Source organism: Filicampus tigris, chromosome 10, assembly GCF_054856515.1.
Source record: "Filicampus tigris isolate MCC_2025a chromosome 10, RoL_Ftig_1.0, whole genome shotgun sequence".
Lineage (NCBI taxonomy): Eukaryota > Metazoa > Chordata > Actinopteri > Syngnathiformes > Syngnathidae > Filicampus > Filicampus tigris.
In genome coordinates, this window is record NC_141226.1 from 3255001 (window position 1) to 3280351 (window position 25351).

Consider the following 25351-nt stretch of genomic DNA (forward strand, 5'->3'; position numbering starts at 1 on the left):
CCAGCTACAAGTGTTATTTAATATTGTGTCTGTTGTTACTTCATACAACATATAAAATTCTCTGTGTTTATAGGCATGGATATTCCTTACATTGAGTGGGAAAACAGTGGACTTCCTTGTGATGACCACATGAGCATCGTTGTTCAACACACAGCATGCCCACTGACTGATGGACAACTGACATTTTTCAAGCGATGCAGATGACCAAGAGTTGCATTTCAGTCCTTAGGCACTGACATTTACTTTGCTGCTATTCAATTTTGTGAGCCATTTCATGAAATCTGAATATGTGTAAACTGAATATGTGTTGAAGTGTATGGGACACGGAAAAAAAATTATCTCAAAAAACTTTTTTAAGGAGTACAAATAAGATTCCAATGATTACTTTGGTTAAAAAAGCAATGAAAAGGCCTTGAAAAAAGATGCAGAAAACTCAATATTTTTGTGAGCTGGCTCCGCCCACTGGCCATTTCAGTGAGTGTGTGACATCACTTGCCCAGCGGCGGCATCTTGAGACTCTGAAGATGGCAAGCTGTTGGTAAGTATTGGTCGTTCTGTTTTATTGTTCAATTAAAGGAGAATCGAAATGAATCCGAAGAAAACCACGACGAACACACTTCGCAGACAGCAAGTTGGAGACGTGGCTCGATGACATCATGCCTTCTTCACGATTTCGCCTCACATGGAAGATTTAGCGTAATGCTAAATCCATTAAATATTCGGTTAATGTTTATCAATTTGAGAAATCGCTCATTGCAACATGGATACTTTGTTTGATACAACATATTAAAATTTGTAAAAAAAAAATTAAAAAAAAAAGTGCCCCATACACTAAGTTCGGACACCTGTGTAAAGTACAGCTGTTTCCAAACTTTTGTCTCCGCCTTAATGGTTTATTTGAGTGTAGAAACTGTTGACAAGTAAAGGCCCTGATACACCAAACCGACGTCAGAGGTCGTGAAGCGTCGTGGCGTCTTTAAGCACTGTCTGATTGGTGTAGTGACCACTGTCGTAGTGTCGTAACCCATCTCTAAGCGTCTGGGGGCGTTTACGCATGTTGAATCAGCGTCGCCAGTTGTGACATTTGGTTAGCTAGCAAATCTGAGCTTGGAGCACCAACGGGATGTGACAAATGTGGATAAACAGTGAGCACGCCTTCGCTGCCTTAATCTTCTTACAAGTACAAGAGCGAGGGTTGACAATGTAAGTATTTCACAATACCGTGTCAAGAAGGTGAGGGTTTACTACGCGTGGGAGTTCATCGTGAGCGAAGAATATAGCCAAATGCGTTGTTATAATCCACCCCCGGCCAACAGCTTTCTGGTTGGATTTTTCAAACAATGAGAAAGAGTGACTATCCCCGCCAATGGTATGGAAGGGTATTACATCTTATGCATGCGCAGAAGGTACTTTAATGGTCAGCGTCGCTGTCTGTCGTTGCGGAGTGTTTTGCCAGCGTGACATGTTTTTCATGTTTCAAGTTATATTTCAAATACAACAATTAAGACAATGAGTCTTTGAGGTGGGCTCCATACTGTCAGATGAATCCCAACAAGTTTAAAAACTATAAACAAAACATTTGAGCTACAACAACCTTGCCTGACAAGTGTAAATACAGGCCTAGCTGCCACTCACACAGGACCAACTCTTGTATGGCAAGTGCAAATACAGGCAAAGATGTCATGTTTATGTGTATTCCTTGTAATTACGTTGAATAGAAGATGAGCCACCACCTCAATGAGGAAGTCAACCCAACCATTTTTTTTCAAGAACATATTATTATTATTATTATCCACGAGTTTGTGGAATAAGAGTTAATCAACCCGTTTAGAGCCATCTTAGTGGGCGGCCATTTTGTCATTTCCATCGCCTGAAAATCACAGTTGTTCAGGGCTCAAGTAACCACCAGTCACAGCTCACCTGTTTTCTGAAGCTGAGCCATGATTGGTCATTATCTGATCCCTGAGCAACTGTGATGTCATTTTCAGTTGACAGAAGTGACAAAATGACCGCCCCCTGAGATAGCTAAAAACAGGTGGACTTTTCTGCTTAACTCATACTTCACAAACACAATATTAATCAGAATGGCTTGTGTCAACTAATAGAACATATTCTTAAAAAAAATAAAATGTTTGAGTTGACTTCCACTTTAAGAGAAGTGAACCTGTCATTAGCTATGAACTGTCGCAGATAGCCCGATATGGCAGAACTTGGGTTTAGTGGAATCGTCATTGCTGTCATCTTCACAAGGCCACGTAAGTTGCTGAAGATGCACCTGCATTGAAAAAAATAGCATGAGAAGGACTATGTTTTATACTTGCGTACTTTTTGCATTCTTTGATCAAAGATAACCGATTGATACCCATGATGTCAATTGTCAGAAGTGTAATGTAGGAAAATACAGTATAAGAACAAGACTGAAAAGTTAACGAACCGTAATAGCAGGTGACCAGATATGAACCATAATATTTACTACAAATATAAAACTAAAATATCAGAATATCTAAAAGTAACTGGGAAGGACCTATACACAATGCAATACAATAATACAACCTAGTTTGTTTTGTAATCATCTTGAAAGAGTTACTAAATCCTGCTACATTTTCATTGCATAATTTAACATTAGACTTAAGTGAAAGGCTAATAATATACAAAATATTATACTATGACTGCCCTATCATCAACACCAAAAAAGTAACACCTGTACCACAAACCTGCTATGGTACCTACTTTAATGACTGTTTCCATATTCTGATTGTTAAAAATGAGGACACTTGAAGTACGCCTCCTCTGTAGATATACAATTTGAAACACGTCATGCAACACAATTTTAGTCAACATCCTTGTTATTAATTGTTTTATGTTGACATCCTTGACAATGCCGACATAAAAATTTCTCGAACTCTAAACATTACAAACGTTAGGAATCACCCCTTCGCCCCGGAATGGGACAATAATTAATTCTAAACACTTTTGTTTCAAATGTTTGCCGGTGAGTGAGAACGTAGTCGAATCTGGATCACTGCAGAAAGCCGAGGTGACAGCATAACTAGCAAGTGAGGTGAGCTACCGACGTACAGCATAGAGTTATTCATGGGGTGAGCTTGTCCTAACTTAGGCAGTTTTCACGAATGCCACCTCGATAAAAGTTCAATGCAGCTATTGTTCACTAAGTCGGCTTAATGTGCAACATTAACAGTAATAACTATTACTCAATTTTACGAACACAAGGGGCTAATAGAGTAAACAAACTCACCGCGGGACCATCAGTTGCATTGGGAGACCTTGTACAACCTCTTCTTCCGTGTCGGGAGTCACTTGACCAGCGGAGCTAAACTTGATTGGTTGGACGTTGGATGACTGGCAACGGGGATCGATTGCTCTTCCTCAAATACCAGGATTGTGCAGTTGAATGTTTATGACAGCTTATTTTCTGCAGCTGAATTTTTATGACGCCGAATTTTCTGCAGGTAAATGTTTTGCAGTCGAACTTTTTTTGCAGCTGAATTTTTTTTGCTGGCGAATCTTTTGCAGCTGATTTTTTTTCAGCTGAATTTTTGCAGGCGAATTTTTTAACATGTTGAATTTCAGTGCTGAAAAAATTCAGTGTTAGGAATTTTGATGGTAAAAAAATTCAGCGTTAGAAATTCGAATTCAAACTCCGATGGCACAGATTTACTTCCATACATGGCTGAGTATAGAGTAGTTGTGTGAGAAAGCACCATTATAGAGGGCCATCAGCACCTGGAGCCGTGGACATCGTCCACAGTGAGGGGCAACAACAGCTGATGACACTCCAGTGAGGAAACACTGGACTGGATACTGAACTGTATATGGAGCACTGTATAGGGTATTAATAATTATTATTAATTATATAATTATATGTAAAAATTATATAATAATTAATAATTCCCCACCCCCTACATGCATTTAAATTGCCCCTCCTTAAGTCTGGGGACAGGTCTAGGCCTGGGTTTCATTAAAACTCTGCAGGGGGTGCTACAGAGTCACTTTTTAAAAATAATTACATATGACAATGACAAAATATTGAATTTTCTTTTGCATGTGCAAAGTTTGGTGAGTTTTCATGCATGTTTAGGCCCTCAAAAATGTGATTCATTGGGCATAAAATAATAGCTAAGAAATAAAAAGAGTAATTTCTTAAATTTCTTAAATTACAAAAGCAACATAGAAGCCATGGCTGATCAGGCCAGGTGGACATCGAGAATTTCAGGAGATTCCCGAATGGCCGGTCTATTTCAGGTCCGGTAAGATTCACACACACACCCCTGCTCCTCATAACATGACTTTTGAGCTTATGTTGCTGCTGAGATATGCCTTCCCAATTCATGTATAAAACTCATCATTTATGGATCTAAATTCTAAACTTCACATTATTTCTGGTTTAGCTTGAGTCTGCACTCTGCAAAGGTAATGATAATATTTGTCGACTCTTAAAAGATAGACGGAAGAGAAGACGCCTCAAAAGTCCTCTGAAAAAGTCCTCATGTTAGTCCTGTTCAGCATATGAGGTTGTGGTATGATCGGCTGAGTTGAATGTGATTAAATAAATACATTCAAAGAAACGTGTCTGTGGGAGAGGACTCACCCACTATTCCAAGGGCAACATATGAAAGAATGGCAAGGATGAAGATCCAACAGCATAAGACATCTGTGCAGCTCCTGTTGGGACAGGAGAAAATCAGTCCATCTCCCACTAGCGCTGCTGAAAGCAAGATAACAGTATTTGAGATTGTTGCAAAGATAGAGCGGGTGAGGGTAATTTGACAAATAATTAAAAAAAAAAAAAAAAACGATTTCCTTGCGGTCATGGAATCACAGATAAAAAGATCCAAGATCAAAGAGATCTAAATTGTGAGTTTATTTCAATGCATGTACCTAAATTAAAGAAATTCAGCAAGGAAGAGTGGGCCAAAATGTCTCCACACTGGTGTGAAATACTCAATGCCAGTTATAAAAAAAATGTTTATACTGTATTGCAATTGTTGCTGCTGAGGGTGGCTCAACAATTTATTAGGTTTTGGAGGCAGTCCAGTTTCCTACCACATTCCAAAGACATGCACGGTAGGTTAATTGAACGCCCTAAACCTTGACCTTGTGTGTGATTGTCAGTGTTTTGGTTGTTTGTCGATGTGTGCCCTGCAATTGGCTGGCAAGCAGTTCAGGGTGTACCCCGCCTGCTGTCCATAGACAGCTGGAATAGACTCCAGCACACCCGCGACCCTCGTGAGGATAAGCGGATTGGATAATGGATGGATGGATATTTTTTCACACAGGGCCAGGTAGCTTTGAGCATTTAAAAAAAAGAAAGAAAGAAAATTTGTGTCACTTGTGTCATCTTCATCACCGCTTATTCTGTACAGGGTCTTTGGGACGTCCCAGCTGACTTCAGGAGAAAGGCAGACTACATCCTGAACCGTTGCCAGCCAGTCACAGGGCAGACACAGACACACGCCGTCACTGAGCGGGAACCAATTCCATGCTGCCCGCACACAAATTAGCCAAGTGTACCATGACACCATCAGTGACACTATGAACATTTTATGAAAAAATATATATATGTACTGTATATATGTTTACTTATGTTATCTTTATCTGATATTTACATTTATTTGATGATCTTAAACATCAACAACACACAAAAGTCTAAATTGCTGAGAGGTCTGAATATTAGTGTCAATGGTTGTTTGTCTGTTTGCTAATTCGAATGCATGGCTCGAATGAGGGCAAACTCCTCATAGCTCAGCCCTCCTGAGACAATCAGTGAGTCTAAATTTTGCAAAATTACCACCAAATTGGTGCTTAAGATTGGGTTTAATTAAGTTTAATTAGTGATGTAGCCACATGTCCACCTTTTCAGAAAGTTAACACTATCTCGTGCCAAGATCATCCACCAAATCCACAGTTAAGTATAGGCATATCCATGATGATATATTACCTTTAGCACAATGGCGATCAAATTTCTTATGAAAGATGAGTTATTTTGGTGGCTCTTTTTCTAACACGGAAGTAAGACGACTGGTTCACCAAAACCCCGCTTCTGCCTGTGTGTCTGCCGCGCCTCTTTCATGACATCGTCCCAAAACTGGCAGCGCGCACCAAACAGTAAATAGGGCAGTACGGGGCATTGTTACATAACAATGTCAGGACACGGTTGTTATGTTTTCTTTGGTCGGTGGGGGGGGGGGGGGGGGGGGCTGTTGCTTAGAGAGGAGGAAAGAGCAGGAATGCTTGAAGATAGATGAATGGAGGAAAACATCACTTTGTGAAGGGGGGTGGGGTTGATGAGGAAAAGACATTTTAACATGGCTAAATGCTCAAAAAAATTGATTCAGCATGATACATCTCCTTTAAAGAAAACAATAAAAGAAATATACATTTATTAAATAACTTTATTAACATTGTTTGTACTCCCTGCGCTCACATTGACAATGAGTGCGCCACTGCCACCTACTGTAGTGGATGTGCAATTATACTTTATTATAGTACAGAAAAAAAAAACATGTTGCGCTGGGTCACCCCCCCCAGCATCGCACCACATCCCTCCAGGGGGCCCTGCACCGCTGTTTGAGAAGGACTGTTCTATTGTCTTCTCAGTTTAACACATAACCGATATGAAGCTTAATGTTTTACTACGCAACTACGAGTTTGTAAAATGTTGAGTTAACATATATTAATATTTTCATGATTTTATCAAAACATAATCCTTGAATTATAATGTAATGTACTTTGGAGCTCCCTCTGTGATACTTGCCTAATGAAGTGAGATCTGCACTCTGTCTCATATGATATTTGTGGGTGGCCAGGTTTATACACGCTAAACAAAACATAACTTTTGTTTCGGCAAAATACAGATTTTCAAATTTCAAATTTAAGTCATACCGTTCAATTATAGTAAAGTTGAGTCTTTCATAAGTTTTAGCCCTCAGGCCCGAGACCTAAAATTTGCAACGTTAGGCTGAATCCAATCAGGTCATGTTACTTAAATCACCCACCTCTGCTTACAATTCTTGAACAAAGAAAGAAATAAAGAAGTATTGGGTTACCTTCTGTTGACTGGACCTCTGAAGAAAGGATCAAACTTGTGTGGCTCACCTGAGGAAATTAAAAAGGTAAAATTTTATCAAAGGTGGGCATTTTACAAAAATTTGACGGTCCGTTTAGCATCATCTAGGGCTGCTCGATTAGGCGATTTTGAACCGTAACCGAATTTTCTGGATAAAACGATGTTAAAAACGTCCAAATTGGCATGTTCGATTTTGTTATTTTTGGTGTATCTAAGTGTAGCCCAGAGTTCTGTTTTCCGGTGGTTACTTCCGTGTTTGTCATGCGCTCACGTGAGTAGCGCTTTCAATCCAATTGCTTAAATGCGGAAGCGATTGTCCGCTGGCCGTGGAGAAAGTGACACATATGGGGGATTGTTTGCTGCAGGAGCCGACTATCTGAGCCGACTGCCGAGTGAGTGAGGAAGTGAAGTGGAGCGTATGCTCAACTGACGGAATTGGCCAGGTCGATGGTGAGCTAGGAGCCCAGGATTGAAACTTGGAAATTGCTTGGAATAGAACTGAACCAAGTAAAATGCTGTTAATCCCAATGGATTGTTCTGTGTGTATTAAGTTCAATTGACTGGCATTTTGAGTTCAAAGAAAGAAAAATTAAGTTTAAATAAAAGACATTCAAAATATTTTATTTTTCATTATTTTTTATTTTACAAAGACATCGTAACCGTAAAATCGGGTTTGAGAGAAAATAATCAGGATTTTCTTATTAGGCAAAATCGAACAGCCCTAGCGTCATCCTTCTGCAGCCTGAGTACCCTTCCGCCATCCGTCTATCCGCCTTTTTGTCAAGTCAGATCATATAGTAATCGCCTATTGGCTGGTCCGGCTATCATTTTAAACGCACTTCCGTTAGTGCTTCCGTCGACCAACTTTTCCCTCCACTGCAATTGATTGTTCCTGATCCTGGTACTTTACAGTAAAACCTGAACATTTATAAATATAGGTGGTCAATAAAAAGTTGCTCAGCGGCTTATTAGTTGGACGTCTTTGGTGTATCATTCAACTGTTTTACTGTACAGGAAAAGAATCGTATTCAAGGATCAAAGAAAGCTATTCAAACAGTCAGTGAATCAAACTATGTTTTAATTTTTTTTCCACATTCATTCCAAGATTTTACTCAAGTAAATATCGATTTCCAAGCATCGTTAAAATTGTAGTTTAAAAATACGATTAATCGCAATTAATTATGGAAAATGTTGCGATTAATTAGTTAAAATTTTTAATTGTTTGACAGCACTAATATATAGGCCTATATATAAATCTATATATTAGAGGTGGGCGATATATATCGTCATCGCTATCATCGTCAATCTTGCTTTCACGATAATTGAAATTGTCGGTGTAATTTTACATTGAGTATTAATACTGCCTCGGAAATCATAACGAGTCAGTCGACGGCCACAAAGTATGAGGAAATGCTGAAACCCTCATTCGGCAAATCAGGTTGCATTGACGGCAAAGGAGCAGGAAGTGATAATCATTCGCCGAATCAGCGGGCAGGACCCAGTCACGTGACTCTGTCCGCAATGCAGCCGCTCCGTTTCAAGTATGGAGGAATGTCCAGCGGGGGAATAATAGCAAGGCGCAAGTCCACGTCATCCGTAGTCTGTAAATGGTTTGAGCTTGACAAAACTGACTTCGGTGGGAATAACATTCTTAGATGTGCCAAAACGGTCACCGGGAAGAGCAATTCTGTTCCACCACGGGCCATATGGATTACAAGGAAAACCTGGCGACCGTGCAAGCATGCTAAACAAAAGCTTAGAAAACACACGCACACCCAGAAGACAGTCACCGAGTTGAGCCAACAAACACAAACGCATTCACACGGCCAGTACTTTAGCGAGCAAGTCAAACGTGACATCCTGGATGTTCGGTTAACATTCAGTTCACACGCTTGTAGTCTGCATCATTCATAACTAGCCTGTATTCCCGAGGCATGTTGCACAAACTTAGGTGGTTTATTAGTGTGACACCAGGATACACCCAAGCACGAATAAAGTCACAAGTCTACACGTCACAGTGATGAATGAGTAGGAAAATGCACTTTGCGATAAATTGCAGCTGTCATTCAACTTTATTCTGAATACGGTGGCCAGTGTATGAGAATGGGTGTTGTCATGACAACGTCTTTTTTTTCTCTCACTGGATGATACTTCTGTCACACAAATCACATATCAAATACATTTATTTCTCATTCTGATTGCTGTAGTTAACACCCTTTTCTCATTCTGATTGTTGTCGTAGTTGCCAGTGGTACACCAGTACTTACTACAGCTCAAAATGTCATATCGTTATGGAATAACAGCAGAGACCTTTAAATGACATAAATATTCCCAAAAATCAATGTAAGTCTATAAATAATTTTTGTACCGTATTTTCGGGACTATAAATTGCTCCGGAGTACAAGTCGCACCAGCCATAAAATGCATTATAAAGAGGGGGCATATATAAGTCGCACTGGAGTATAAGTCACATTTTGGGAGGAAATTGTGCGCTTAGTACACATCATTTCCACCGAGCGACGACGCTACATGTAGCATGCAAGAAAGTTACGGTAAGATAACTTTAAACTCACCAAAACGGTTGTAGATCGATTAAATAAGTCTTTTATTTATCCCCGACCATGTAGAATGTTTCCAAGTCTCCCACACACACGCGCGCACACACACACGCACGCCCACACACACACACACACGCACGCACGCACACGCACACGCACACACACCCACACACACACACACCCCCACACACACGCACCCCCCCCCCACACACACACACACACACACAGGCACGGCAACTCCCTGTTTGTGGTTTATTCTTGTTCAACCATCGCCTGTAAGTAACTTAGACAATTGTGTGTAATGAACATGCAACATTTATATAGGAGCTGAATTGTGGCTGGTTGTAACGTGTTGTTGACTGAACATACTTATCGCTATCGCCAATGCTAATCGCGGTTGCTAGTCGTTAGCATGTCTGCCTGTTTGTGGTTCATTCTTGTTCAATCGTCGTCTGAAACTAACTTAGACAATTGTATGCAATGACATTTATATACGAGCTGAATTGTGGATGATTGTAGGCTGTTGACTGAACATAATAAGTATCGCTAATGCTATCGCTAATCATTAGCATAGGCTAATCTTGTTCATGAGTTTCAAGTTTCTTTTGTTTCGACAATGACAATGATCTTCCTATTTTTTTGTGAAGAGAAAACTCTCTTACCGTGCAGACAGTTTCGGCTGTCACTGCTTCCACATGACGTGTCTAAAAACAGCTGACCGGGTCGGGGGAATCTTCAAAATAAGGCTCCCCGATCCGATCAAGGCTGCGCAATTTTGCTGCAGTTTCACAAAGGTTTTTTTTATCTTAATGTTATATTTTTGTAAACAACTCAGGCGCTAGTACACCTGATTTTTAATTTTTTAATATTTTATAGTTTAGCTTAAAGGTGTTTATAATTCTGCTGCTGCTTTAGAGGTCTTTTATTTTCTTCTATTTTTTGAAATGACTGAAGGGTCTAGTGCACCTGCTCTTTTTATTTTTTTTGTTTAAAATATGTTTAATATTTTGCTGATGTTTACATTGAAGTGTGAAATACAATGTTAAATAATCTATTATGTTAGAGAGACATGACCTCTGTGGTGAGTTAACCAAATTATTCCCAAACAAATATATTCAAGTCTATATATATATATATATATATATATATATATATATATATATATATATATATATATATATATATATATATATATATATATATATATATATATATATATATATATATATATATATGGGACAAGACAATAATCCCACGAGACGAGATGTTTTACGAGATTGAGTACGCGGGGACGAGACAAGATTTTTGCTAAATTTCGAATATAAAAGAAATACATAATGTAATTTTTTCAGTTTTCAAAATGTTTTTTATCGAACAGACTGCAAGAAAATTAATCATCTAGCTCTAAAGTGCAAATGCAAACAGGAGTCACTTTTTTTTTTATTTACATGCTCTCAAGTATTGCTACAATAACAGCTAAAGCTGAGATCTTTCCTTTTACTGAATACTTTGACAAAATCCAATTGTGCTCGTGGGGCAGTAACTCAATTGTATATAGTGTTTTATGTTAATTTATTGGCTTTATTTATATTTATATTTTATATATGTGTTAATATTTATTGATATATTTATTAATAGATGTATCTTATTGCCTCTTATTGTTTTTTTTGTTTATTGTATTGTTTTTAAAGTGCTTTGTCACAGCTCGAGCTGTTATGAAATGCGCTATATAAATAAAATTGTATTGTAGAGTTCAACTTGTTTCTCAGTCGATCTTCAACAAGAGGAATGTCATTGCGTCTGTGTCAAGATTTCTGCAAGTCGTCGTTCTGGGCTCCTCAGAGCTGCAGATACGGCACCCCACTGCTCTAGATCGCCTATATATTGTCAGGGTTCCGGGAGGACCCGGAACCAAAGCAGACTCTAAAAGCGTGGACTCAGATGGTGTTTTGAGCAAAAAGGGTTTATTAGACAAAAATACGCAAGACCGACAAAGTGCAACTAAAGGTGCTGGTATGACAAAACCAGGAAAACGAGAACAACCAAAAACGCTTGCAAAAGGCAAGGAAAGAAATAACGAAAATTGCTTGTTGTAAAAGGACAAGATCACACCAATTCCAAAAAGTTCAACCGAGGGTAGCTTTAATAACACAAGATACAATACTTACTATGGCGAAAAACTTGAAACAAAAGGAGCAAAATACATGCCGAAAACATGAGGACATCTAGGAAATTGAATACTTGGTGCTATGGTCATGAGCAAGCAGAGGAATAATCCGACAAAGAGTTGTCTGCTTGGCAGTCCTTAAATAGTCCATTGATTAAGATTACAAACAGGTGCGCTGCAGATGATCCACCTACTGCCCCTACTGGAGCAACCGGGAACAACAAAAACAAAACATGACCACAACAAGAACAGACCATGACAGTACCCCCCCTCAATGGACGCCTCCCGGCGGACCACCCGGCTTGGAAGGGAAGGACGAGTGGAAGGTACTTAGAAGGGACGGGTCCACGACCCAGGAGCGGGGGATCCACTGCCGCTCCTCCGGTCCGGAGCCCTTCCAAGTCGACCAAGTACTGGACACCCCGACCCCTGCGCCTAGCGTCCAAAATCTCCCTCACCGTGTACACAGGTCCGCCGTCGATCACCCGCGGAGGAGGAGGCAGAGTGGGAGGGGGGGCCAGGGGGCTGGATGCCATGGGTTTGAGCAGGGACATGTGGAAGACGGGATGGACCTTCATGGTCGGTGGTAACCGGAGCTGGACAGACACCCAGTTGACAATGGCATCCACCTCGAACGGACCTGTGAACCTCTGTCCCAACTTGCGCGATGAGCCAGCAAGATGCAAGTCCTTGGTAGAGAGCCACACCTTCTGCCCAACCTGGTACGCTGGCGCTGGACGCCGCCAGCAATCCTCAATCGCCCGATTGCGAGCTGCAGTACGTGACAGGGCGGCCCTGCTTTGCTTCCAAACCTGACGGGCCCGCCGCAAGTGGTGCTCAACGGACGGAACCACAACCAGCTTCTCCTGCGACGGGAACAACGGAGGCTGGTACCCGTAGGTGGCCATGAAAGGTGAATGCCCCGTGGCTGACGAAACCAGCGTGTTGTGCGCATATTCCACCCAAGGTAGATGGGTGGCTCATGACGTGGGCCGACTCAGGCATACACACCTGAGTGCAGACTCTAGGTCCTGATTCGCTTTTTCGGATTGACCATTTGATTGAGGGTGGTATCCAGAAGACAAACTTGCGGTGGCTCCCATGGCACGGCAGAAACGTCTCCACACCTGGGAGACGAATTGGGGACCCCGGTCCGATATTATGTCAAATGGGATCCCGTGCAGGTGGAAGACATGGCTGATTAGCAGGTCGGAGGTCTCAAGAGTAGATGGTAACTTAGGCAGAGCAACAAAATGAGCAGACTTGGAAAAATGGTCAACAATGGTGAGTATGACAGACTTGCCTTGGGATGAAGGAAGGCCAGTGACAAAGACCATAGAGATGTGGGACCAAGGTCGCGGTGGAATCGGTAAAGGCTGCAGTAACCCCTGCCGGTGGTTGGTGGGAAGATTTGCTGCAGGCGCAGGCAGAGCAGGCCTTGACGAAATCCAAGACATCCCTCTTAAGCTCCGGCCACCAAAATCGCTGTGAGATGAGACGACACGTGCGGTCCACCCCGGGATGGCATTCCACCTTTGACGTATGCCCCCACCGTAACATCCGATCGGAGTTGCGGGGGCACAAACAGTCTACCCACGGGACATTCGGCTGGTACTGTCGTCTCTTCTTGCGCCTCCTGGATCCTCCGCTCCACCTCCCATCTCAACGCCCCCACAATACAGTGAGCGGGGAGAATGTTTTCAGGCCCAGGGCGCGCCACCGCAGGATCATGGATACGGGATAGGGCATCCAGCTTCCCATTCTTGGACCCACTGCGGGTCCAAGTGAGGGTGAAGTTGTAACGAGCCAACAGTAATGCCCATCGGGCCTGGCGTGAATTGAGCCTCTTTGCAGATCGGATGTAGGAGAGGTTTTTGTGGTCAGTGTACACGGTGAAGGGCTCCTTGGTTCCTTCAAGCCAGTGCCTCCATTCTTGAAGGGCCAGCACAATGGCCAGCAGTTCACGGTTACCCACGTCGTAATTGGCTTCCGCGGGGCTGAGTCAACAGGAGAAAAAGGCACAAGGGTGGAGTCTCTGGTCGACCGGGGAACGCTGGGACAGTTCAGCCCCCACTCCTGAATCCGAAGCGTCCACTTCTACAAAAAAAGGTATCGCAGTGTTAGGATGACGCAGGACAGGAGGATTGGTGAAGGCAGTCTTCAACATGCGAAAAGCTGTTTCTGCCTTATCATTCCAATCAAAGGGGAACTTAACGGACATAAGCCGGGTTAAAGGTAGCGGCCTCTGGCTATAGCCCTTGATGAACCTTCGATAAAAATTGGCGAAACCCAGAAAGCGTTGCAATTGTTTTCTGGTGGTGGGCGTGGGCCAATCCACCACCGCTTGGACTTTAGCTTCGGCTCTAAGCTGACCCTCCTCGACAATGAACCCGAGAAATTGAACTGACTTAACGTGAAATTCACACTTCTCAGCCTTCACGAACAGACGATTTTCTAACAACCGCTGTAAAATGATCCGAACATGTTGCTGGTGTTCTTGGAGGTTACGAGAAAAAATCAAAATGTCATCTAAATAGACAAAACAAAAACCGTTTAGAACGTCTCTGAGCACATCATTAATCAAACTCTGGAAGACAGCGGGGGCGTTAGTTAAAACGAACGGCATGACCAGGTACTCAAAGTGCCCCAAAGGAGTCTTGAAGGCCATTTTCCACTCATCCCCCTCCTTAATGCATACCAGATGGTAAGCGCTACGTAAATCGGGTTTAGTAAAAATCGTAGCGGACTGAAGAGGGTCAAAATCCATTAAAGGCAGCAGGTACTTGTTCTTAACGGTGATTTCATTAAGACCACGATAGTCTACACATGGTCGTAGGGTCTTGTCCTTCATATCTATAAAGAAAAACCCCGCCCCTAATGGGGACTTGGAGGGCCTGATAAGACCTGCTGCGAGCGAATCGTCAATATATTCTTTCAAGGCTTGCTGTTCGGGCTGCGATATCTGATATAAGCGGGTTGTAGGCAGTGTTGAGCTGGGTATTATATCAATTGCACAATCATAGGGTCGATGGGGAGGCAACGATTGTGCGCGCTCCTTGCTAAATACCCGACGTAGGTCATGATATATCTCGGGAATGTTGTCGAGACAAATCTCCTCTCCCGGGAAGGTTTACTGCCCTCGACAGCCGACCTCAGGCAGTGAGCATAACGAAAGCAACTCCAACTTACAATGGCAGGGCAGTCCCATGAGATGACCGGGTTGTGGATCTTAAACCATGGTAATCCTAAAACTACTGATGCGGCTTGTATGGGCATGACGAAAAAGCGTCTATTCTCTATGTGATTGCCGGAAATTTTCAAGATCAAAGGCACCGTGCTTTGCTCAACCTCCGCCAGCCCATCAAGATCGTTCACCCGCTTGACCTCTTTTAACGACTCGACCGGACAACCTAATTCTTTAACCAAAGCCGGATCAATAAAGCAATCATCCGTCCCAGAGTCAATGAGTGCGCGGATAACAAGGCCTTGATTAGGGCCGATAATTTCTCCCTCGAGTTGGAGTCTGTTCCCTCGGAGAGCACCGACCTCAGTCTCTCCCCCCAGAGTCTGCGCAGAGACGATCTCCCCCTGATCTCGGCAGTCACTGCTGGGCGGAGTGGCTGACCCACAGTTGCCCATACAAGTAGATGGCTCTGCTCGTCGTGGAGGTCTGGTTGGGCACGTGGAGACCCGATGACCCTGCTGACCACAGTAGAAGCAGGCATGCACATGGAACCGTCGCTGTCTCTTCAGTCCCAGACGTCCTCCTCCTAGCTGCATCGGTTCCTCAACCGTTGTGGCCGCCCCTGGAATTATGTGGCGCTCGGGATGGCTGGATTGCGCAGTCTCGTGGCTCGGAGGCATCTGGTCGATATGGAAGGACAACAGCTGAGCATGGAGCTGCTCCCCTCCACGCTCCCGGTGTCTCTCTCGAAGGCGGTTGTCCAGTCTAATGGCAAGACCGATGAGTTCCTCCATAGTCGTGGTATCATCATGGATGGCCAGTTTATTTTTCAGAGAGGAACTCAAGCCACGGCGAAAGATGGCACAGTCACCAAAACCACTCTCCGCCGCCAAGATACGGAAGGCAATGGAATAGTCAGCAACTGACCGACTACCCTGATAACAGTCCAATAACTGACCTCCAACCTCCTTCCCACAGACTGGATGGTGGAACACCCACCGAAACTCAGCAAGGAAGTCCGGGAAGGAAGACCAAAGTTCAGGACGGAAATTGCTCATGGCCATGGCCCAAGAACTAGCCTGGCCAGTCAATAAACTAATCATAAAAGCCACCTTGGTGCTATCCTGGGCGTAAGTAAAGGGCTGCTGATCAAAGATTAGACTGCAATGATGTATAAATTGACCGCATAACCCAGATTCCCCACCATAACGAGATGGGTGAGGTAGGGAGGGTTCGCGGTTCCCATCCATGGGTGGGTACACCCCGGTAGGAGATGTGGGTGACGTGAATGTTGGCACAGCTTGGGGGCTTGGCTGCTCTATCCGCGTCCCTAACTCTCCTAGCCGGTTGTTTAGCAGGGCGACAGTGCAGCAGAGCTCTGTCACCAGCTGTCCTTGGCTGGCCAGTGCTTTCATAAACCGATCCGAGTCCACAGAGTCCATGGTCGGAGTATTCTATCAGGGTTCCGGGAGGACCCGGAACCAAAGCAGACTCTAAAAGCGTGGACTCAGATGGTGTTTTGAGCAAAAAGGGTTTGACATATATATTTGACAGACCATGACATATATATATATATATATATATATATATATATATATATATATATCCATCCATCCATTATCTGTACCGCTTCTCCTCACAAGGGTCGCGGGGCGTGCTGGAGCCTATCCCAGCTGTCTTTGGGCAGTAGGCGGGGGACACCCTGAACTGGTTGCCAGCCAATCGCAGGGCACACAGAGACAAACATCCGCACTCACAATCACACCTAGGGGCAATTTAGAGTATCCAATCTACTTACCATGCATGTTTTTGGAATGTGGGAGGAAACCGGAGTGCCCGGAGAAAACCCACGCAGGCACGGGGAGAACATGCAAACTCCACACAGGGAGGCCGGAGCCGGGATCGAACCCACGACCTCTGAACTGTGAGGCGGACGTGCTAACCAGTCGACCACCGTGCCGCCATATATATATATATATATATATATATATATATATATATATATATATATATACCATATATATATGTATGTATATATATATATATATACCATATATATATATATATATATATATGTATATATATATATATATATATATATATGTATATATGTATGTATATATATGTATGTATATATATATATATATATATATATATATATATACCATATATATATGTATGTATATATATATATATATATACCATATATATACATATATATATATATATATACACACTTCCGGTTACGGCGCACTTCCGGTTCTGGCGCCGCGCGGGTGGCAGCCCGCTACAGTAGCTCCGGCTCATCGGTGAGCCTTTTCGTGTGTTTTTGTTATTAATATTACTCTACCTCATACCTTTTTCATATAGTTGATAGTCGTAACTTGCGTAGCAATGAACACCCAAACTGCGGTAGTCTTGCTGCTGCTGATGGCTATTTTTTGCGCGATCGTGTCCGGCGACTTGGCTCGGAGCCGCGCCCCCATTGTCTACAGCCGGAATCAGCTGTTAGCACTCCGGGCTAACCCTGCGCTGGCTCCCGGGGGAGACCCGATATCCCCCGTGAGCTGAGGAGGAAGAGACGGGATCTCGTGCGGGGGTTAAACGCCGGGAAAGGAGGAGACGATACCATCCCGTCCTCCCGTCTGTTATCATGGGGAATGTTAGATCGCTCCCCAACAAGATGGACGAGCTAGCGGCGCTTACCCGGCATGAGAGGGACTTCCGGGAGGCTAGCCTGATGCTATTCACGGAGTCGTGGCTAACAGCGCTAACTCCGAACGCGGTCGTAGAATTGGACGGCTTCCAAATCATACGCGCGGACAGGACGCTGGAGAGTGGAAAGAGGAAAGGAGAAGGGCTGGCTGTGTTTGTGAACGATAGATGGTGTAATCCTGGGCACATCACGATTAAGGAGCAGCTGTGCAGCAGGGATATTGAGCTGCTAGCTGTTGGCATGAGGCCATTCTACATCCCGCGAGAGTTTAGTCATGTGATCGCGGTGACCGTCTACGTCCCACCAGCTGCCAGCAGCGACACAGCCTGTGATGTCTTGACTGCAGCAGTGAGCAGGCTACAAACACAGCACCCAAATGCCTCTGGTGACTTCAATCATGCCTCCCCAACCTCCTCTCTGCCTTCATTCACACAGTATGTCACTTGCCACACCAGAGACAATAAAACACTGGACCTTTTCTATGCCAACACCAAGGAGGCATACACATCACTGCCCCTCCCCCCGCTGGGCAAAGCTGATCACAACCTGGTGGCTCTCCAGTCTGTGTACAAACCTCTGGTCCGCAGGCAGCCAGCTTTGACCCACACGGTTCAGAGATGGCCTGGAGAGGCCGAGGAGGCCTTAAAGGACTGCTTCAGCACAACTGTGTGGGAAGTGTTCAGCGATGCTCACGGGGAAGACATCAGTAGTCTAACGGACACTGTTACAGACTATATAAATTTCTGCATGGAGAACACCATACCCACCAGGACAGTAAGGTGTTTCTCCAACAACAAACCTTGGATCACACCAGACATAAAAGCTCTCCTGAAGGAGAAGAGGAGGGCTTTTGCATCAGGCAACATAGAGGAGCGGAAGACTGTGCAGCGCCAGCTGAGGAGGAGGATCAGAGAGGGGAAAATGTCCTACAGGAAGAGGATGGAGGAGCAGTTGCTGCAGAATAACGCCAGGGGAGTCTGGAGGGGCCTGATGACCATGTCAGGCCACGGACAACCCAAGACCCGGACTGGGGGGGACCTGCAGTGGGCAAATGAGCTGAACCTCTTTTTCAATAAGTTCGATCAAATGCCTGCCTCCACTCAGTCTCTCCTGCTGCAGCCTACACCTACTCCTCCTGCTGGGCGTGTCACCCCCTCCCCCCTTTTCTCCACAGTCTCCAGCTCCCAGCTACACCAGATAGCCACCACTCCCTCCTGCCCAGCCTTGGCCTTCACAACATCTCAGGTGAGGAACCAGCTGAAGAAGATGAAGGTGAGGAAGGCAGCGGGTCCAGATGGCATCAGCCCCCAGCTCCTCAAATCCTGCGCAGACCAGCTGTGTGGAATTGTCCAGCACATGTTCAACCTGAGCCTGAAGCTGGGCAGGGTCCCCCAGCTATGAAAAACATCCTGCCTGGTCCCGGTGCCAAAGACCCCCCACCCGAAGGAGCTCAACAGCTTCAGACCAGTGGCGCTGACGTCTCACCTGATGAAGACCCTGGAGGGACTGGTCCTTGTCCACCTGCGCCCCCTGGTGAGCTCCTCAATGGACCCACTCCAGTTCGCATATCAGCCTGGCATCAGTGTGGATGATGCCATCATCTACCTCCTCCACACTTCACTCTCCCACCTGGAGAAGGCGGGGAGCACTGTGAAGATCATGTTCTTTGATTTCTCCAGTGCTTTCAACACCATCCAGCCCACCCTACTGGGAGACAAGCTGGAGCGGGTGGGGATGGCCCACCACCTCACCACATGGATCCAGGACTACCTCACAAACCGGCCACAGTATGTGAGGACACAGGACTGTGTGTCTGACGTGCTCCTCTGTAGCACGGGGGCCCCACAGGGAACTGTCTTGGCTCCCATCCTGTTCACCCTCTACACCTCGGACTTCAACTACAACACCCCTACCTGTCACCTGCAGAAGTTCTCTGACGACTCTGCGATTGTCGGCCTCATTACAGGCGGAGATGATCGGGAGTACAGAGAACTTACTCAATGTTTTGTGGACTGGTGCCAGCAGAACCGCCTCCTGATCAATGCGGGGAAATCCAAAGAAATGGTGGTGGATTTCGGTAGACGCCAGCACTCTTCACCTGCACCAATGAATATCCGGGGAACAGATGTTGAGAGAGTCTCAACTTACAAGTACCTGGGTGTTCATCTGAACAATAAACTGGACTGGTGCGACAACACAGACGCCCTCTATAGGAAGAGTCAGAGCAGACTCTTCCTACTCAGGAGACTGAGGTCTTTTGGGGTTCAGGGGACACTCCTCAGGAACTTTTATGACTCGGTGGTTGCATCGGTCATCTTCCAGGGAGTGGTCACCTGGGCAGGCGGCGTCTCGGCCCGGGACAAGAAGCGGCTGGACAAACTGGTCAGGAGGGCCGGCTCTGTCCTGGGCTGCTCCCTGGACTCTGTGGACTCGGTGGGGGACAGGAGGATGTTGGCCAAGCTGTCATCAATGCTGGACAACCCGGACCACCCCCTCCAGGGCACCCTAACAGCACTCCACAGCTCCTTCAGTGACAGACTGTTACACCCTCGCTGTGCAAAGGAGAGATTCCGCCGTTCCTTCTTGCCTGCTGCTGTCAGACTCTTTAACAAGAACATTGTGTAGTCTCTACAAACTGGCGGACATTAGTGCAATTGTGCAGTCCTGCACCTGAGCTCATATCGTGCAATACCCAATATTCCCCACTACTGTAATACCGTGCAATACTCAACATTCCCCACTACTGTTAGTCTAGTTTTATTTTTATCCAATGCCGTCCTTCACATTTCACTACAGCACTGCAGCACTGTCACTTACTTAGAGTATTTTCCCTCTGTACTATGTACAGGTCAAAATGAGTGTTCCTCATACTTTTAATGTAGATGTAGGTTGGTGTGTATAAACATGTGTATATGCACATGTTACTGCGTATATTTACATAGGTTTGATCCTAAATGTTTGCCGTCAATGTTATACATTAATGGCCACGTTATGCCGCCGTCCCTGTGTGACCTATATCTTTGCTGCTGTAACAATGAAAATTTCCCCACTGTGGCATCAATAAAGGCATTCTTATCTTATCTTATCTTATTATATATATATATATGTATGTATATATATATATATATATATATATATATATATATATATATATATATATATATATATATATGTATGTATGTATATGTGTGTGTGTGTATATATAGTGTATATACTGTATATATATATATATATATATATATATACATATATATATATACATATACCATATATATATGTACGTATATATATACCATCTCTCTCTCTCTCTCTCTATATATATATATATATATATATATATATATATATATATATATATACATATATGGTTGGCTGTTATATATATATATATATATATATATATACATATATGGTTGGCTGTTATATATATATATATATATATATTTATATATATATATATATATATATATATATATATATATATATATATATATATATATATATATATATATATATATACACACGCACACACACACACCCCTACACACACGCCTATAATTATAAACGTACAGGTTTTACTGTACCACAATCAGGAACAGTCAACTGCAGTACAACAACTAATACAGAGTAAAAGGCGTCAGCACCTTGTTGAAATAGACTGACGTCAGCTAATCTAATAGCATTACTGAAGAGTAATACCCTCTTGAGTTAATCTTAATTCCATTGATGACAAAAATAGGACCGACTGGTCCCAACATAAACACTGTTGTTGTGATCATTGTCAATGTAATTTGGCATTTTCCAAAGGCTCTGTCTTCCAGAAAAATTATTCCCATCTGTACTAAGACCGAGACAGATGACTCCAAGAGGGATTGAAGAATGACGGATGTCAAACTAGATGTACAGTATAGTAGATTGATTTGGAGTCAGACAATAGAGGATGCCAGGGAGGTATGGAATAAAATGTTGGGTAATTATGAATTGCAGATGTTAAAATTAAGGAAGGAGCCCACCCCTTGACTGTTGTCTTTTACTGTGGAGCCAAATTTTGTACTTTAAAATAAAGTTAAAACTGACAGACCTGTCTTGCTATAATCCAAAAGTAAATTATGATAATTCTTCATCAAAGTCATCAAGGTACCGGTAATGAAAAAGTCAAACTGTAGTTACCTAATCTCATTGGACTCACTATCATACCATAGTAATTGTGGGTGTGTGCATGTGTTATTGTTGAATATTAAACCCTAAGAAAAAGTTGGTTACCCATAGGCTAACAGAAAAAGATTACACTGACCAGCTTTGAATCAAATCTAATATTATTATTCATTCATCCATTTTTAATACTGCTTGTCTTCATTATCACACATCAAATTTATGAAAATTTGTCAACTAACCAGCATTGTTCATATTGGGAATTGGACAGCTGTAAGGTTATCCACGAGCTACAAGACATCTTAACACATTACAGGAAAAAATGTGTAAATTCTCCATACACATTGATTAGTTTGCAAAGGTTTGTAAAAAAAATAAATAAATAAAGAGCTTTCAACATATTTAAGTTTGTGACTCCCTTAAAGTGAAATCATGTCTGTTACTCACCATAGTAGGGACCCGGATGTCCAGCTCCATTGACTGCTGTTGCTTGAACGGCAGCCGAGCTGCTGGAGGCGTACCGGTGTGGCGCCATGGTGCTTCCACAGCCAGAAGACATTGAGAAGGATGAATGAGGTTGCAGATAACACCGTCTCTCTCTCTCTCTCTCCTCTCTCTCTCTCTCTCTCTCTCTCTCTCTCTCTCTCCCTCTCTCTCTCTCTCTCTCTCTCTCTCTCTCTCTCTCTCTCTTTCTCTCTCTCTCTGTAATTGCTTAATACTTTTTTCGCCTCTCACCATAACCAATGGAAAACAGTCAATAAAACAATTTCAATACCTTTGGCAGCATCAAGACCTAATGCTGGTCATATTCAAGTTAAAGTCGAATAAAATCTCAATCTCTCAAAATCACTCCTTCATAGAAGGAATGTGGCAGACCACCTTGAGTTGCCAAAGGCACCTGAAGACATGAGGCAAGATTCTTTGGTATGATGAGATAACGAGTTATTTTGCATGAATGCCAGACATAATGTTTGAAAGAAACCAGGACAAAGATAGATGTCAGGATGTGTAACCTCTGGTTTTAAAGCAGTCAAGGATCCATAGGAGGGTTTGGCCTCCATGTAGGGTTCTGATTTTTAAGTTTTTTGTTTTTTTTTAAGATTTTCAAATGTAAGAATGTGTGACGTTGGGTTTTAAAACTGTCAGAGTTTCTCAGTGGGGTTTAAAAGGTGAATTTTATACTTCCAGGTCATGTGTGCATTTTTAACAGTGGCTATAAAATTTAGTCACACACACAACTTTCCTTCAACTGTGTAACGCTGAGCGCACTTTGCAGTTCAAGGTCTGGTAAAATGACATAAAAACAGCTTTGCTAAGCTTTTGCTGTAATGTTCAAAACGTTCATAATTGATCAAATAAATATATCCATACACCCATAAATATTTCAAGCAGTAGTTTAAATAACAGTGCAGCAGTGGGGTTGGGTCAGGGGGTTCTGTGTCTATGTGTGAGAGGGCAACGCCCCTGGGTCTTACCATGGTCAAATCCGTTAGTTATTAGCTTGTTATTTCTCCTGAGTCATGTAGCTCACTTATTTTCTCTTCCTCTGGATCGCTAGAATGTTTTTAGTGAAAGGGTTGCACGAGAGACCAACTAATTACTACTATTTAAAACATCAATATCAAGGAAGGGACACAAATTTTGTTTTTACACGCACGCAGCGCGCACACACAACAGCAACATAAACCTCGATAAGTGTATAATTGTGTCCGTGTTGATATTTTAAAATGCAACATAATTTAAATGGCACCAATTTTGACGCTGGAGTCACGTGTTAATGACGTCACGCAGGCTGCGAAATGCATACACTGACTGCTGCTGCTCGCTGATGGCGCTTCAGCTCTCATTTTTTTCAGACCCAGAGAACTACTGCAGCTTGGTACCGAGGACCGGACCGTGAAGACCCTCTTCTTTCCACTGATTTGTGAATACGAGGTAGGCAGCTGCGCTCCATTTTTTTAAAACAGCCAACCATATCGGTTACGTTTGCAACAGTAGCTTGCTAGCGTTCTGTGACACATGTAAACATGATCGCAGACCCTCCAATCAGCGGTGAGCAGTTCATGCTGCACTATGAAATGAATTCAAATGATGCTCATAACAAAACAATTATACGCAATTCCATCTATTGCTAGGGGTTTATTATGCATTTTGTTGGCTGTAGCATATTCAAATGTGTATTCATTCGATTAAATTACGGATTGCCAATGCATCGTAAATGGACCCATCTCGAAATGATGCATTTAAAATACATATCTTAGGTCTTGACTGTGGGTACCTACTTACTACTTTTAAAACAGCATGACCAATTTTTACATGATTAAAATAAATAAATATTTTAACTTCCACTTTTATTGAAACAAAATGGGAAAGATGTATAAATTAGGACTGGAGCTATAATTAATATTTGCCAAAAAAGTCTACAGTGGTGATTCAATTATGTGTATTGAGCTGTTTTGAGTCCCAAATTATAATTTTACTGACCAGAATGCGCTAAAGACAATAAAAGCCTTGCTTCACTTGCTTGTATTTTCAATCATGAGGGCAGCACATCATCACCAAGCTGCTAAATTACACGTGTCGATTAGTGTGCTGACACATCACCTGCTATGTCATAGTTGGGCCAAAAATCCGAACACCTTGCTTAGGGACTCTTTGAAAATAGGTCCCTCACAAAAAATAACTGTAATTTAACACTTGATGAGCAGACAAGCACTCCAGAGACCTAACTACCTGTACACTCGTACAGTATAAAATGTCTCTCCATTGACACTACAGCAGGGGTGGTCATTGGGTGGATCGCGAGCTACTGAGTCAGTAGGTCTCATGGCATTAAAATAAATAAATAAATAAATAAATAAATAGACTCCTGTCTGTCATCCATTGTGAAAACTGTCACTTGTCTGTAAGGGCAGGGCAGCCAGTCATACACGCCTGTTTGCATGCTTCACTGTGTATACTATACTTCATGCAGTTATGCAAGGTATGCCAATAGATGTATTCCAAGTATATTCCTAAATAAACAAATAAATAAATAAAATGAAATAGGGAGAGTCCTCTGGTTTTGTCTTGGTCAGTTAATATCATACACAAGTTTTCAAGGTTAATTTTTAGGACAGGCTATTGGATATTTTTGTATTTTGATATCCTACTGAAATTTTGAATTGGATATTCGGATAAAAATAAAAAAAACGTTAAAACATTTTTTTTTTTTATACATTAAGGCCGCGAGCGCATAACTGCGTTTCTACCACAAGAGCGCTGTTGCGTCTTTCTACCCTTAAAGGTCAGGGTGCAAACATTTTTCAGATTCTGGTAAAATTCATATTCTCATTGGTAATAGGTTTTATAATACAATCAAGTCACTTCCTGAAAGTTGTTAACCACAGATCGATTAGAAAATAGGTTTTACTTACTCATTCCGAGTGTTTGCGAACCTCATGGAAGCTCGAGGAATCGTGGCTCTAGCCACCGGAAGTGACATAGA

At 42.9% G+C, this 25351-nt stretch overlaps 2 protein-coding genes and 1 long non-coding RNA gene across 7 annotated transcripts in view; 1 reads left to right on the forward strand and 2 right to left on the reverse strand.

Annotated features, from left to right (window-relative positions):
* The window catches only part of slc44a5a (solute carrier family 44 member 5a), a 70882-nt gene extending 48441 nt beyond the window's left edge, over window positions 1-22441 (reverse strand). For 3 of the 4 annotated variants that reach the window (XR_015088328.1, XM_086042760.1, XM_086042758.1), the window contains exons 1-3: window positions 22312-22441; window positions 7068-7116; window positions 4610-4683 (exon numbers count right to left, since the gene is read on the reverse strand). Coding sequence is in view for 3 of the 4 variants with exons in the window: in XM_086042760.1 (XP_085898886.1) it covers window positions 4610-4683; window positions 7068-7116; window positions 22312-22423 (235 nt within the window). In the remaining variant the exon portion in view is untranslated. Of the gene's footprint in view, window positions 1-4609; window positions 4727-7067; window positions 7117-22311 lie in introns of all 4 variants that reach the window. The other variant, XM_086042759.1, reaches the window with a different exon arrangement.
* LOC147140406 (uncharacterized) lies at window positions 1973-3342 on the reverse strand. The gene is made up of 3 exons (XR_015088329.1): window positions 3257-3342; window positions 2731-2790; window positions 1973-2275 (listed from the first exon to the last, which is right to left on the reverse strand). It is a non-coding gene; the product is annotated as an uncharacterized LOC147140406 (long non-coding RNA).
* A 1217-nt stretch (window positions 22442-23658) lies between the features above and the next one.
* Window positions 23659-25351, forward strand: part of rnf31 (ring finger protein 31) — a 75011-nt gene continuing 73318 nt past the window's right edge. For both annotated transcript variants that reach the window (XR_015088414.1, XM_086043404.1), the window contains exon 1: window positions 23659-23799. The gene's annotated coding sequence lies outside the window, so the exon portion shown is untranslated. The remainder of the gene's footprint in view (window positions 23800-25351) is intronic.